General features: G+C 42.1%; 1 protein-coding gene across 1 annotated transcript in view; it reads left to right on the plus strand.

Annotated features, from left to right (window-relative positions):
* The first annotated feature begins 1,342 nt into the window (after window positions 1-1,342).
* The window catches only part of rtn4r (reticulon 4 receptor), a 78,627-nt gene continuing 64,585 nt past the window's right edge, over window positions 1,343-15,384 (plus strand). Inside the window, exon 1 of the mRNA XM_023958209.2 lies at window positions 1,343-1,984. Within this exon, the coding sequence (XP_023813977.1) occupies window positions 1,963-1,984 (22 nt within the window). The 5' untranslated portion in view covers window positions 1,343-1,962. The remainder of the gene's footprint in view (window positions 1,985-15,384) is intronic.

Consider the following 15,384-nt stretch of genomic DNA (forward strand, 5'->3'; position numbering starts at 1 on the left):
GCTTTTGTCTTCAAGTGTCCTAACGCTTGATGACGACATCAATAGTTGGCTACGTTAGCATGTAGCTGCTAGCGCTAGCAAAATTCAAAGCAAAATTGGTTTTTAGAACTTTAAAACAAAACAAAAGCTCAATACTTACATTTAAATGTCAACTTCTGTGCATTACCCATGTGTAGAAATGCGTTTCTCCTCTGCGCCACAGCATGACGCACATCACTCTACCGGCAGATGGATACCCAGCCCTAAGTTACTACAGGTCTGCCTTAAAAAAACACTTTCGGCCACCACTACAGCTTCAAATGCCCCTACAGTTGGAGCAATAGGAAGGAACTAGAGGAGTAGGGAAGCTATTCGGATTTGGCCTATAAGTCGTCTTCCTTGTGCCAGAGATAAACTGCATTACTGCTGTAGATATCTATGTAAAATTCTGCTGTTTTTGCTCAAACTACTCCAACTGTCCAATGTCCCAGGTTGGGATCAATAAAGTACCTTTATCTTATCTTATTTTGAAAGCTCATATTAAAAAAAAAAAAAAAAAAGCTTAGAAACCGATTCTCTGCAGAGATCATCTTTCCAGTGACTCTGCAGGAAGTGGTTTTCGTGGCGGCCTGTAGGGGGCGCGTGGTACCTACAGATAGCAGCGCGCTCAGGAGCCTCTACAGGGCAGAGATGGAGACCCTGAGCGACACTGAGTGGATCTGACACAGTGAGAGTGGGCTGTTGAGCAGTCAAAGCACTTTGTAAAGACAAACTTTATCACCGTCACTCCACGGTGCCAGAGTGCAGAGTCAAAAATCCAGTTTGAGGTGGGACGGGGGGTCGGGGGGGGGGGGGGGGGGGGGTTTAGCTTTAGCCAAACATAAAAGCTTATTTTGTGGGAAATTAATGACCGAATAGAACAAAAACCTTTTTTTAGACCAGCTCAGCGGTCCGTCCCTGGACAGCGCTCGGGTCCCAGTCTCCCCCCCCCTCCTGCCTTTTTCGGCTTGTTCTTCCACAGTGCCTGCGCGTGTGCGTGTCTGGCTGCGTCCCATACAAATAGATGCGCCTCACGTCACAGTCCCTACCCACCTCAGCCACCACACCCCACCCCCAGCAGCCCCAAACCTCTGCGCATTAAACATTCATCAGAGCGCCGCCCGGCGCTGCAGAAGTACCATTAGATTTCAAAGTCACTCTTTAAAACCCCGCAGTCACCACTTATCAGGAACCGAAATGATTTGTCCCCCCCCCCCCCCTCTTATTTATGTCTTCCGTGGTAGGAAACAGGTCAGGAATCACATGATGGGGATGGGTGGGGTGAAGGGGTTAGACTACACAAAAACAAGTTTTATAGGTTTTTGTGTTTTATTTTGCTGCGTGACACAGACCCATGAAAGAATCATCCCAGGGTCCCCCCCATCTCTCCCCTTTCTGCCCCGCCCCTCCTCCCTCTCCACCCTGCCGTGGCAAACGCTCACTGACGCGCACCAGTGCAGCCGCCATCCACGCTCACAGCGCGCTCCCCAGCCCGTGTACTTGGAGAAATAACAGCGCGCGGAGCGGAGACCTGACCGGATATGTGCTGCGATTACTAACAGATGGATCCAGTTGGGTTTTCGCCCTGATTGCTGAAACACTTTCAGCTCCTTCCTCCGGAGCTGTCTGCGCCTCCCTCGGATTTTGGGGAGGTTTTTTCTTTTCTTTTCTTTTTTCTTTACCATTCCCTGTCTGGATGTTTATGGATGACAGTTCCGTTCCACCCCACGTCCACATGACTGAACCAGGGTGCAAACGGAGACGTCTCTCCCCACTCGGGAAGACCCACGGCTAAAGTTTGAGGGGGTGCTTTTGCGCGTCCGGCCGCGCGCTGGATTTGCAGCCAACAATAAATTGCTTCACAAAGCGGATATCGTCTCTGTCCCCCCACCGTGGGAGTCATTTGGATTTATAGTGCTCCTGGATTTCAGGCTGGTCTAAATCATGAGGACCGTCGTTGTTAATGGTGAGTACGACTCAGTCTGACAGGCAGGCAGGCAGACAGGCAGACAGACAGACAGACAGAACCTCTAAAGTTCCCTCATCAGAGCAGAGCAGAGGATGCCGTCTGGTTTCTGCGCACAGATGAAAACCCACATCTGCGCGCGCGCTTCGGCGGCCCCGCGCCGGAGAAGGGAAAAAGAGACCAGGTGTCCCAATTGGAGTTGACTCTGACATCTCTCCCACGGATTGGTCAAAGTGATGCATGGCTGAGAAGGAAGCAGAACGGCTCTTCTCTGCCTTGCAACACATTCTAGTTTGATATCTGGGTCGGGGAAAAAAGGTGCGTCAGAATCAGCTGTGAACATCACGGTGCAGCTGGAAACGACCTTGACTTGGAGTCTCGGATCATGAGTCATAATTCAGACTTTTCTCTTCAGAGCAGTGAGTGTGCACGCGTGGCTGAAAGATGTCTGCGGTGGTCAATAGGTCACACGCGGCGTGGAAACTTAACCCGTGCGTGTGCTGCTTGGATGAAGGATGGAAATAGCCCGCTTGGTGCCTCAGCCCCCCCCCCCCCCCAGCTCCCTGGCTCCTGTTGTTTTCTGGCGGAAGCAGCATCCCCCCCCCCCCCCCCCCCCCAATGGAGGTGCGGCCAAACTGACCGGAAGCTGGGTCTCTGGGCTTGGACGTATTCTAATGAAGGCGTTACGGACCTCCTGAGCGCAGCAGAAATGCTTGAGAATTTCATTTCCTTGCGAGTGTGTTGAAGCGCGCATGTGCGTGGTAGTGGAGGGAGGAGGCAGCAAACGCACCTGGTGCCCTTTGCTTTTCTGGGCCCCAAGCTTTTCCAGGTGCGACGGGGGTGGAGAAGAGGCTCCATCAGCTGAGTGAAAAAGCAAAAGCTTGAGGGAAAAGCCCCGTTTCTGGCCTGCCCCACGCACGTGCACACACTCCACGGGAGCAGAATCGCACGCACTCAGGGCTTATGCAACACACCCCACACTCTGCATCTTCCTCCCGATGTTCATTACTTGGCTAAAACTAGAGGATTATGGCAAGAAAGCCGCAGATTATTGCTGGCCCGCGGAATAACTCTGCGGCACCACTTGCAGAATCAAAGACGTAAATCTGCTTGTGCATTCTCTTTGATATGTCACAGACTGATGCAAATTCAAGTGCACAGCCCATCACTGGCACAAGATGGCTCTGGGTCCCTCAGACCTTACCTTTCAGGCAACTTTTCATCATCCAGCTGTTGGCGTGATTTAGCAGCAGGCTGCTGACACACCTATGTCTGATGTCTCAGTTATAATTGGTATCTATCTCCAAGGCACCTGATTTGGCTGTGAAAATATGGCCTGTCGTGTCTTGTGTTTAAAGTGTCGGCTGAGCAGGGACTTTAATTTACACCCTTTTTCACCCAGTCAGCATATGATCAAATGCCTCTGTGGGAAAGCTGTTGCTCGGGGGGGTCGTTGCTCCTTTCCTACTGTCAAGCAAAGCCAATAAAGTTCAAATAAATGGATATAACCATTGTGATGCTACTAAATGCCTTTTCTTCAGGACTTAGAAACTATTAGACGATGGCAGGCATTTTCTGCTTGGATCAGAAAGGTTTTCGGCACTGCACTGCCCAAAAAAATAAAAAGAATAATAGGAGAAATAAAATCTGCCCTGTTTTCAAAACTGGGCCACAGGATGCAGCTCCGGAGGTGAAGCAGATAATTGCTCAGAGCATGTTAGACCGTAAAGAAAAGAAACGATGGCGTGCAAAAAGAAGAAAAAGACTGATTTGCATTGCAGCATTAGGTGAGATCAAACACCGGCACAGCTTCACAATGAGATAAGGCATCTTCAGCCTCCCGAAAGGGAATGTGAAATTGATCCATCTTAGTGTCTGTATGGATGTTTACACAAACGCAGGGGGAGGGCTACAGGAATAATGTGTGTGTGGGTGTAGTGTTGCGCGTTTGTGGGGTCTGAGGGAGGGGAGGGCAGTGAGACATAAAACAAGATGTATGTTTTCTCGTTAAGGTGTCTCTTAGTGTGTCTATGCGCAAGAAAATGAAGAAAAATGATGGACTGTTACTTTGGGAATGTGAGTTATGACCAGTGGTGGATGTAGCTTGAGTGACCCCCCCCCCCCCCCCACACACACACAAGTCTCTTTGTTTGACCAAGGAATCTTTGTTTTCCTGGAGAAAAATACATTTATTATAACTTTCTTATGACTAGGTTGCACCTCCATTGATCCTTTGGAAACACTGAATTATGTCAGAAAGAGACAAAAATCAAAATGGAAACTTAAAATAATTGAATTGCATGTATGTAAAACAAGAATGGGCGGTGAAAGAGGGAGCAACATCATGTGTTAGAAGTTCATTAGAATTGCACTTCAATACAGTTTATGTCTTTAGATATTTAAGGTGCTCTTTAAAGCACTAATATATCAAACCTGCAGTTTAATAGTGACTTTACTGGACCATATTTCAATCTGAAATCTGTTCAAATCCAAAAAAATAACCCAAAAATCCTCTTGTAGCATCAGTTGAAGTTTTCCAGAACAAAATAGCAGCTAATTGAACTTGTTCACTTGGAAATGGAAAGCATTTATATTCTATGATACTGATGGAAGATTTAAATCAAAACTCACTTTGACATGAATGTATGCTGGTCATGCTTTTCAACACAGTAAAAAAACAGCAGAATTTTAGTGTAATTAACCTAATATAATGTGGCTGAAGTGCATGCATTTTATGTATCAGCCCAGCAGCTTTTTTGGAAAAACCTTTTATTTGCATTTTTATTTCACTTCTTAAAAAAAAAAAGAAACACTAAAATTTAAAATAAATGAAGTAGAGTCTTGGATTATTCAATCCCTCTTCCTGAAAACTCATGTCTAGGTGTTGCAACACTTTTGTCTATACACTGCTGCTTTTTTTCTGTTCTGCACTCCTGGTTTGACCAGAAAGCATAAAGAATTCACTTCTGGCCTGTTCCAGTGAAGCTGCGTGAGCTGCAGTTTAGAGAACCCGCCATCTTTGTACAGCCCTTCCCATCCACTGTGCACAGAATGTTGTTCTTTGCTAAAAAAGAAGAATGGCCATCTCTAGAAAGGATGCCCCGTTAAGGAAAGCATATTATTCCTTTAAACTGTTCCCTGCATCCATGCTTTAGTAGCAGGAGTATAAATTGATGTTGCCATGCAGGGCATTGGTACAGCCCCTGTTGCTTCAGGTAGCCTGTGTTATTTATTTATTTATTTTCTGAATAACAATCAGAAACAAACTGTCCTTGTTTGGTTTTTTTGGAACACAACGTGTAAATTAAAAAGGTATAACAGACTAAACAGTTATCTAAAACAATGGTTCCCAACCTGTTAGTCAAGTGTGTCCCATGGACTTTACTGGACTCATTTAAAGACCCACTCTGATCATCTTCTGATCTATTTTCAATGCATTTCCAGTGGTCTTTTAACTATGAGTTAAAAGACCACTGAGTGGCAGTAGTTCATTAGAAAATTAACTTAATATTTATGGAGGTGGTCTTTAAAAAATGTTTCCTTTTTCTCAACTGTCCCCCTTCCATCGTTAGTGTTCTGGTGTCTTTATCGATTCCCTGATTTCGTAAACTAGTTTGCCAGAAAGTATTAAAGCAGAGGAGAGTGTATTGAAGTGGTGACACCATAAGCCAGTACAAATGTAGTAGTTTGGCTCCTGTGATAACTCTGTTCTGTGCACAATTAAGTGATCCACGCCAAGGCCAGCTTGCAGATCACTGGACTCCTGTGTATTATGGATATGCTAGAACCGCTAAATGTGCCGGGGCGAGTCTCTAAAGATAAAACATCAGTTAAATAACAGGCACGTGTCGACTGCTTCAAAAAAGCTCAGCATTAAAGGGAAAAAAAGAAAATTAAACCGCAGATGACACTGTACCTAACAAACACACAGCAGCTTTACAAGACTTCAGTCCTCTTTTCATTTATTGGTGGATGATTAACCACAGAAAAGAGAAAACTACTACCTACTATGTGTATGCTCAAGTCTAGATCATTGCAAAGTGATCACTGGTTGGAGAACTCAGACCTCTGTTGTATTTGGGCCAGTTCAATTCCTTATGGTCTTATGGATGTCCAGTCTGTGTTTCTGCATTTTGTCCTTCATGTTACAAACAAAACCAAATACGTTAACTAGCACATGATTTTCTGAATATTTTTTTCTCACAATTATGATTTACAGTGAACTCCTAACAAACTGTGAAAAGCTTAGTTCTTGGTGTTAGAAGGTTAGAAATGGCGCCTCATCACAATGCAATGAAACATAAAACAACTTAAATCAAAAGATATAAAAGATAATGTTTAAAACATGGTTTAACCTCCAGATAAAATCAACTCAGAAATATTAACTTTATTTGATCCTAACAGTCTTGTTTTGTACAGTTTCTTCTCTCTAATGGTTCACATTTCCTTTTCATTCAGTGTTCTTTCTGGAATTAGTTTAAGGTATCAAATCAAAAGACAAACAAGCAAATATACACATAGACATATGTCAAACCGAGTTAGGGTAGGTTGATTGGGAAAAAAGAAGGTAAAGAAATGCAAACATAGAAGCATCCGCATACTAATACAAATTCATTTACCGTATGTTCCACTTCATAGGACAGATTTAAAAGCCTCAATTAAAAAAAACAAATACAGCAGTGCACCTTATAATCTGGAGCGCCTTTTTTATGGATTCATTCTGATTTTGTTTACTGATGTCGCAGTGATTTTGAAAAATACGCGACTTTCTGTCAAACCAGGTTCATTTCCCAGATGAGCTTCCTCCAGTGTGGGTCCTCGGGGAAGACCCTTCACCTAGCGTCTAACAACGAAGCAACAAGGGGGCCAAAATCTGGGTCATCCTGTGCCGGTCCCCAGCCCACATAAAAATACAGAGTTGTGTCAGGAAGGACATCTGGCATAAAAATCTCTGCCAAACCACTTGTGGGAATGAGTGAAAGTGTAATGTTTGTTTTAGCACTATCAGTCTGTTTCTACATGTTGCAAACAAGGTTGGGAGTTGCAGGTAGTGAATATGCTAATGTGGCTTACGCTTCTGAAGGCTAATGTTTAGTGTGCTTCAAAAAACAAGTTCTATGGTTACGGTTACCGTGAACGAACGTGAATAAAGTCTGACTGACTGATGGGCTTATCTCTGACTCTGTTGTCTTGCCTAATGTGCCTAAGGAGGTATTTAGGTTGAAAAAGGTCCGACTTAATTTGGTGCAAATCGAGCCATGAACCTTGCATTTGGTCTATCTTTAGACTGCCGACACTCAGACTTTTGTTCCGAACCAAAGCTTGCAAACAAAATCACGTTGATCTTTTCAGCCATTGGCCAGGAACTACGATGGCGCGGGAAAGCAATGAGAGAAAGAATAACGGAAGTCTGCGCTTTTCAAACTTTGTCAGGATAATTCACTTAGTCATACTTTATACTTCGCTGACCCATTTTGAACATCTGTGTCAACGTCATGTACGACTCTGTCCTTTGCTCCTTTGGTATGGCAGAGGCATGCTGCAAGGCTGTTACTGAAGAGGTGACGGCTAAAAAGGTACGCTGACAAGTCTTTATGATATTTAGGTTGTTGGGAAAGCAGTGCGAAACAATGTGTATCAAGTTAAAAGTAGTTTTAATGAGCCTGTTTTCATACAACCACATTTCAATAAGTTGCTGTGTCTTATTGTTGCCCGGTTACTCTATTTACACCGCGCAATGACTGGCTACGGTGGCCATTTGGTCCAATTGCTCAACTCCGAGAACAGAATTTATTCAGACTGAGACTGGTTTTATTTTAGCGGTATCATATCACATGACCAAGAAGAGCGTTTTGGCCGCGTCAAGAGGGACATAGACGGATGGAACAGAGAATCTGACAATTTTTCAAAATAAAACATCTTTCAAATTCCGAAATAAATAAAACGGAAGTAATATAAGTTATTTATTCTTATTGCGCAGCTCGGACCGACCCACGGACCGGTACCGGTCCCCGGCCCGGGGGTTGAAGACCGCTGCTATATATAACATATTTAAATAAATAGACATTTTAATGATGGGATGCCTTATAATCTGGTTCGCCCTATAAAGTGGATGGTATGGTATACATCCACATGCACATGGGAGTGACAGTTTTGGTGACATAAGTAAAGACGGATTTGTTGATTTGTTATAAAAAGATTTGCTTGTATTTAAGCATCTTTCTTTGCATTGATGGCATCTCATATGACAGCTCTGTAAAATGACATAACACTGCCTAAGATGTATTACAGATTGTTGCAGTGTTTGACTTGGGATTGCGTGTAATACTGTTTTAGATTAGGTTTATGACAGGAGTTTGATATCTAAAGTCCGTGCATACCAGAAAAAAAATAAAAACGTCTGATAAGGTGCAGAAGTGTTTGACATTGATCCCATCCATATTGGCATGGGTTTCTCCGTGGTTATGGAATAAGGATGTCAATACTGCAGGCTGGCAGTATAATGTCTGAGCTACAGCGACAGGCCACGGTATCTGAGAGTCAATCTGCCGTGTTGTCTGCATCCTGATGAGCTCAGGCTCTTCGGGGTCTTTTTTTAATTGGTCGCACCCTTCAAGGAGCCCCGCATTTGTTTGTACAGTACACCCAAACACAAACACACTGGCAAGTGCGCGCGAGCCTCAAATATCCTTGAAACCATCCTCTCTAGGTTATCCAATTCTCGCAGCCCTTCTCTGCTAATCAGCAAAACAGAGGAACTAAGTGGATAAACGAGCAAAATTCCATTTGTTTATGCAGAGGGTGCTAAGGGGCAAAAAAATAAGGCAAAAAGCAGTCAAAATGAAACAAACTATTCCCTCAGATTACTGGTGGTTAATCCTCTCTGTGGGTTATTATTGTGCTGTTAGAATATCGGAGAGACAACCAATACTGATTGCGCATGCATGAAAATACACTTAGTTTTTATAACTGTAAAATAAAAGTTTGCTTTGAAGTGGGTGTCATAAATGCCAGGAAGATGTGGGTGGAGCCTTAATTGTTGGTGGTGGGGGGGTTAATCCTCTAAAGGTGCACATGCAGACGGTAGAGAGCAGATCAAGCCCTTCAGTTGCTTAAAGAAAACCATAAAAAAAGGACGTGGAATTTAAGTGCATGAAAAATGTGTCGGGATTAGCGGAGATGCAGGTATTTGAAACGTGATTTGTAGTTGTGAATATGCTGGGGCTGATTCCTCCTACATGGAAGTAATTCCACATATTGGTTGTACTTTACACGCATAAACGGCAGATTCTTTCTGGCGCATGCATTGTCTTCCGACTCAGCGTTTTGCTCCACGGTTGTTTTCTGAGTCCTTGCATCTCTTGCATCTTTTTTTTTTCTTCTTCTGTTTATCAGGGAGTCCTTTAAAAATTGTCTGGCCTTTCTAATCTCCTTGCAGATGTGAATGTGTGCACCGAATCGCTTGAATGCCGGTGCCGCTAATTATACCTCAAAGAAGAGGCTAACTGATGGCCCAGTAAATTGTTAATTAGACAGAACAGAAGCCGCTCTTAAATTAGACGTGTGAATGGAGACATTGTGAGCCGCACAAGTCAGACCGGCTCTGCCTCTCTTCATGCAGGCCGCAGTGCCGCTCAGCCAAAGCGGCTGGCCATTTCAGCCGGATCTAAATATTGACAAAACATTCACAGACACATCCAAAATTACGATTAGAACATTTTTAAATTGTATTTCAATTAAACAAGGTCTGCACACATTTGAGTATAGCTTAAATTGATTCACATATTTTACAAGAACTGCTCATCAACCTGCCTTTACTGTTGCCTGGCAAAGAAAAGGAGGAGATGGAAGGAGGAGAAAAAAGAGACAGAATATCAGGAGAAAATGAATCACGTTGCTGGGTGCACGATCTGCTAATTAACAAGGAGCTGTTGTGCTGAAATCATATTGCTTGCAAAATTGAAACCCCCCCTTTTTGGTTCATTTATCAAAGTAAATGAATTATAATCAGTCCACATCCGTCCAGCGGGTGTTCACTTTGAGGTGTTCATATGCTTTTGGTTTATGAGTCACCATGTCCATGAGAAGCTTTATTTGAATCTTTTCACTCCTTGCCAAGCACAACACGTAGTTAGGAAGCACAAATGGACTCAAATATTATTTTAGAGGCTAAGATAACTGCATATGGAAGTTTGAACGCACAGCTACTTCGTGATTAAAGTACAATATAGTGCTGGACCTGATCCGAGTATCCGTCGGTACTGAATCCCAGTCAGATACTTTTGTAACACACTGAAAACATGGACAAATTGAATAAACAGATCCTAGTTTATTCATTGTTTTTTATCATTTCAAGCTTAAACACAGCGCTTTTATAGAGTAGCTTGAAAAAATAGTTAACTGTTAACCAGTAAAAACAGGTAATAGTCAGGTGTCAGGTGATTGACATTAGCTTTAGGATCTTTAGACCTATTTTGGATCACACGTGATTCATATCGCCATTAAAAAATTTGTAAAAATAAAAAATGACTTTATTTCAAAATTGATTGATTTGTTTCATTCTTTGGTTGTTATTGATCCCGAAAGTCCAAATCTTTGAATTTGTTGCTAATTTTGTCGTTTTGGAGCTGAAACTAGAGCCATATTCTGCTCCACTGTACGGCAATAAAAGGTTGTGATCCGTTGATGATAGGCAGCCCCCTAATGGGGCATTTATCTGTAATAACAAGCTTGAAATACACAACACTGATTATTGTAACCAGAATAAAATAATCATCCGATCCCTGAATGAGAGGCAACATTGAATTCCGGATTAAAGTCTGAAACGACGTGTTTTCTGATCGTAGGATCGAATCGGGACTTCCACACTTTCATTAATTTTGAAAATGTCGTCTTTGTAATTTTTGTCTTGAAAACGGACTAAATTTACATATAAATTAAGATTATGGATTTTTTTCCAAGTGAGCTCATAACCCAAATATGACACTTTAAATGCCTTTTTTTCTGATCAGATTAGGATCATAAAAGTTACATTTAGATTAAAACATTAAAATGGGGATTTGGAGGTATGAGAATACACTGAATGTACTATAACATGTATGGAGGAGTCCTGGGCTCACAAAGAATTTTCTAAGGGTTTCATGAAAGTTTTCATCAACACACTGATCCTTCAGCATGAAATTCATTCAGAGGTTTTCTTGCTTGTCAATATTTTTGTCCTGTGGAGACTGTAAACTAAACTTCTGTGGAATCTGGTTGTGAATTTTAAACTAACAAGCTTCATGGCTCTACTTTGCCCAATCAGTCCTTCTTATGGGGTCAGACAAGCCTCTAATGTTCAAGTCCAGACCAAGAACTAGTCTATCTAGGTCAATACGTTAGTCGTTTGAATCTCCATGTTAAAAAAAACAAAAACTATCCTTTTAAGTTTAATTAAAAGTTTTTTAATTACAAACCCAATTACCCTAAACCTTTGCCATCACTCCGGATGAAAAAACAAAAGTTCGTTTCCCTGTTGTTGCAACAAAAAAAATAATTTAGGGGTCCAATCTATCTTTATTTAGGCTGAATTATAAATGTAAACATTAACTTTCGTCCAGCCTCCAGCAATGTGGGGAACAACATCAGGACGTAAAACGGGCTCTTTAAAGCCAGTTTCTGGGCCTTTTTTAGTTACTTTTACGTTTGTCAGCCCCCCCTGAACGATTCCTGTTCCATACAGTTGGCATTTCTAAACAGCTGCTGCCAGAGCTTTCAGTTTGAACCGAAAATTCATACTTCCTGTTCGCTGCTGTCTGCTAATTGGGGGATATCCTGTGGAAGAAGCATGTTTTTTTTTTCTACCCCTGGGTAGAAAAATATTGCATTTTATTTTTAGCCATGTTGATCTCATTAGCAGTAGTGACGTGAGATGAACTCCTCACCAATGCTTCTAATCATGTGAGTCTGCCTACTGGTGTCATTAGTCTGTGAGCTCGACAGATGGGGTGGGTGTTTTGAAGCAGAGTTGAATCCCTGACGCCAAGTTGTTGACTCGCTTAAGCTAAAGGAATATCCTCTCTGCATCGTGGAAACGGTTGGAATCGACTTATCTTTATGCGTAGTTTTGTTCAAACTGAGGTTGTAGAGGAAATATCAAAGGAACCAAACCAGCATGGCCTCGCCAACCAAGAGTTGACTGACACATGGATGGACTTCCGTGTAGGTGGTCGTAGAACAAAGTTTTTTAGTATTACTTGCTTAGTAGCAAATTATAAACATTATGTTGTTTCGTATAAAGAAAAATCATATATTGAACCGAGACAAAACTGTGAGCCCCCCCCACCAAAAAAGAAATCAGGGTTTGAACCGAATGTTGGGGGAAGTGAGTCGTTATTTCCTTGTTCATAGCTGAAATCCTGAAAGTCCTTCAGGAGGAACACTGTCAGCCATCGGCTGTTGGGAACACGGCCTGCTTTAGATTACAGGTGCCAAGCAGTTTGAAATGCAGATAAGATTTAAAGAAGACGAGTTCCAAAATGCCATATTTCTGCCATGCTTAACAGTGGAGCTGCGTGCTGCAGAAAGATCGAACAAGGCTGCCTGGCCAAGTCATTATGACGCTGAAGGAAAGGCAATCCGAGCAGGCGAAGACTCAAGGTCTCCAATTTGAAAATCAGGTTTTACTGTCTTTTATCTAGGGGCCTAAAATGATCCTTATTGTAATATAAATTTAACAAGTAGGCTTCATTTGTATTCTTCTTCTGTCCCAGTGGAATGTAAGCTGAACTTATATTCCTCCAGAATCAGCATCTTCCCATTGCCTCCATCATTTCTGTTCACATTGTTGTTCATTCTTCTCTTTATAATTCCATTACTGTCATTCCTACATATATATTGTCGCTCAGCTTTCCGTCTGCACTCTCAGGTGTAAACGCTGATTATCTTGTGTAGATATCAGGCCACAGCAAATTAAATGTGACCGCAGCTCGGCTGCCAGGATGTCCATTATAATATCTGTAATCTGTTGGACTCGGGGGAAGCGGTTGGGAGGGGTGGGAAGATGATGGTGGAAGATTCAGCACAGATCCAGTGGCTGGCAGGAAAGTGTTGGAAGTGGACTCCCGGCACTGATGAGGTTCACAAAAACCATATGTCACGGGCGGTTTCAAGTTTCACTAAGCCGAGTTCCATCAGAGACTAAAAAATCCGGCTCAGAGGAAAGACGGAGTGAACCGCTGTGGTTCTGAGCTTCTGGGATAGAAACACTTTGAATTCTCAGATTTTTTTTACCTATACAAGATGTATGGTTCATAGCATAAATGTCTAAAGTTATACAGATATAATATTTGTGGCTGATAATCAGTATATTTTTCCTGATGGGCTATTTTCTTATCCTTTCCTTTCATCTATTAAATTGATTTAAAAAAAAACTGACTGAAAATATCTCTGCTTTCAAATTAGAGGGCATACATGCACTTTGAATTATAAGCTCATTAAATGATCATTATACGTTGCTATTACTCCCACAATTATGCTAAAGATAAGAGTGGAAAAAAGGATATAATATCCCTAATGTCTTATGGCTGAGCTAATGAGAGCATGTAAAATCTTAGTGAAATGGGATATTCGCTCAAAGAATCTGACCGATCCGTATTAAACATGCTTTTCATTTATAGCAGGAACTTCTCTGCTCTAAAGATAGTCAGTCAGTGAGTCGATGTCAGCACAGTTAAAGAGAAAAAGAAAACATTGGTCCAGCAGGGACAAAAGTAAATAGGATGAAAGCAGAATTTTCCATCTAAATAACATGATCTGAAGCCCCTTAAATTATGGTTTTCTACATGAAAAAGGTAGAATAACCATGAGATGAAGCCTTTGGCTTGTGTGCCACTAGACAACGGCAAGTAACGACAAGTTGAAGCAACGAAATTGTTAGTTTTTGTTAGGTGTTTTGCTGATCACCGCTATCGCCACTAGAGTGTGTGTGTGTGTGTGTACGTGTGTCTGTGTGTGTATGTATGCGTTAGTCTGGGGCTGTTCCCCACTTTGTGACATCACAATCACATTACAATCGTTTTTGTGGATTGGGAGGGCTATATATTTTTTCTGTGAGGATTTAACATTACAATACTCCTAAAAGCAAAAAAAAATGTGATTTTGCCTGATTTACAGTACAGACCAAAAGTTTGGACACACCTTCTCATTCAAATGAATGAGGTGTGTCCAAACTTTTGGTCTGTACTGTAGACCTTTAAAAGCAGCAGAGTAACTGTTCTGTGTTCAGATAACTAGAGTCCTTGATCTGAAGCAAATAATTGAACTGCAATGGAAAAATCAATAAAATATCTTTAAAAATGTTTTTTTCTCCCACAATTTTAGTCCCACCTCTTTCTGACTCCTTATAACAGTTGTCAGAAAAAAAGTATTTTAGTAACCTTTTGAACAGCCAATGTTGCTGGATTAATGGTACGACCATTGACTGATGAGAACTGGACTAACACACCCCCCCCCCCTTAGTGATTCTAACAGGAAGTACCCGCGGGTCCGAGAAGCCAAAATCCCAAACTTCTACAGAGAAATAAACTACTGATACTCATTCTATTGGTCAATAACCATTCTTGCTCTGACACCTGTTTTTTTGTACATGTTCTCAATAATCCTCAATTTCTGGGTCACATATTACTGTAGTTCAAGTTATTCAAGTTATAAACTGAACAATCAGATGATTCAATACAAGTAGGTGGTCCCACCTCAAATGATCTAAACGCTTGATTGACAGATTGACACCAATTTAGGGGTGTGGACTTTCTACAAGCTCAGTCCTGAATGGTGAGAGAGGTATAACTCAGACGGACTCGGACCAATCACTGCTTACTGATGACGTCTGGCTCCAAGATGGTCGGAAAAAAACGGCGTCTGAATAGACTTCTTTTGGTTGGAGCTGGAAGAAAGCCGTATTCTATGAGTGACTCCACTCAGTCCAGTTCAGCTTTGTTCAATAGAATTATGAACAGGTAAGCGCAGGTGAGTCACACACTCAGCAGACAGCTTTTACGTTAATCCTTCCTTGTTCTCACATGGCTGCTCGTGTTCCCTGTGAAGCCCATCATCACAGCAATTATAGTCGGTAGAAGGATGAGCTCTCCCAACACTCCATCTCGTCTGAGCTGTAAACAAATTATGCTGAGGGGGGTCTTGAGTACGACGCCTGTGTGAGAAACAAAATAATCTGAAGCCAATTGTGTCCCAGTGTGGCGTCTTAGGTCTTCTACCAGCAGCTACTCATTTGAGCAAAACTTGGAAAATTGGATGAAAATTGGTCATTAGAGCAACATTTCAGAAATATGATGTATTATGTTGTTTTCCATCATGCATCCCCCCTCAGAAGAACAGCCCTTCTCTGTTGGAGGAGTTTTGAT

Source organism: Oryzias latipes, chromosome 9, assembly GCF_053564925.1.
Source record: "Oryzias latipes strain Hd-rR chromosome 9, Olatipes_Hd-rR_3.1".
Classification (NCBI taxonomy): Eukaryota; Metazoa; Chordata; class Actinopteri; order Beloniformes; family Adrianichthyidae; genus Oryzias; species Oryzias latipes.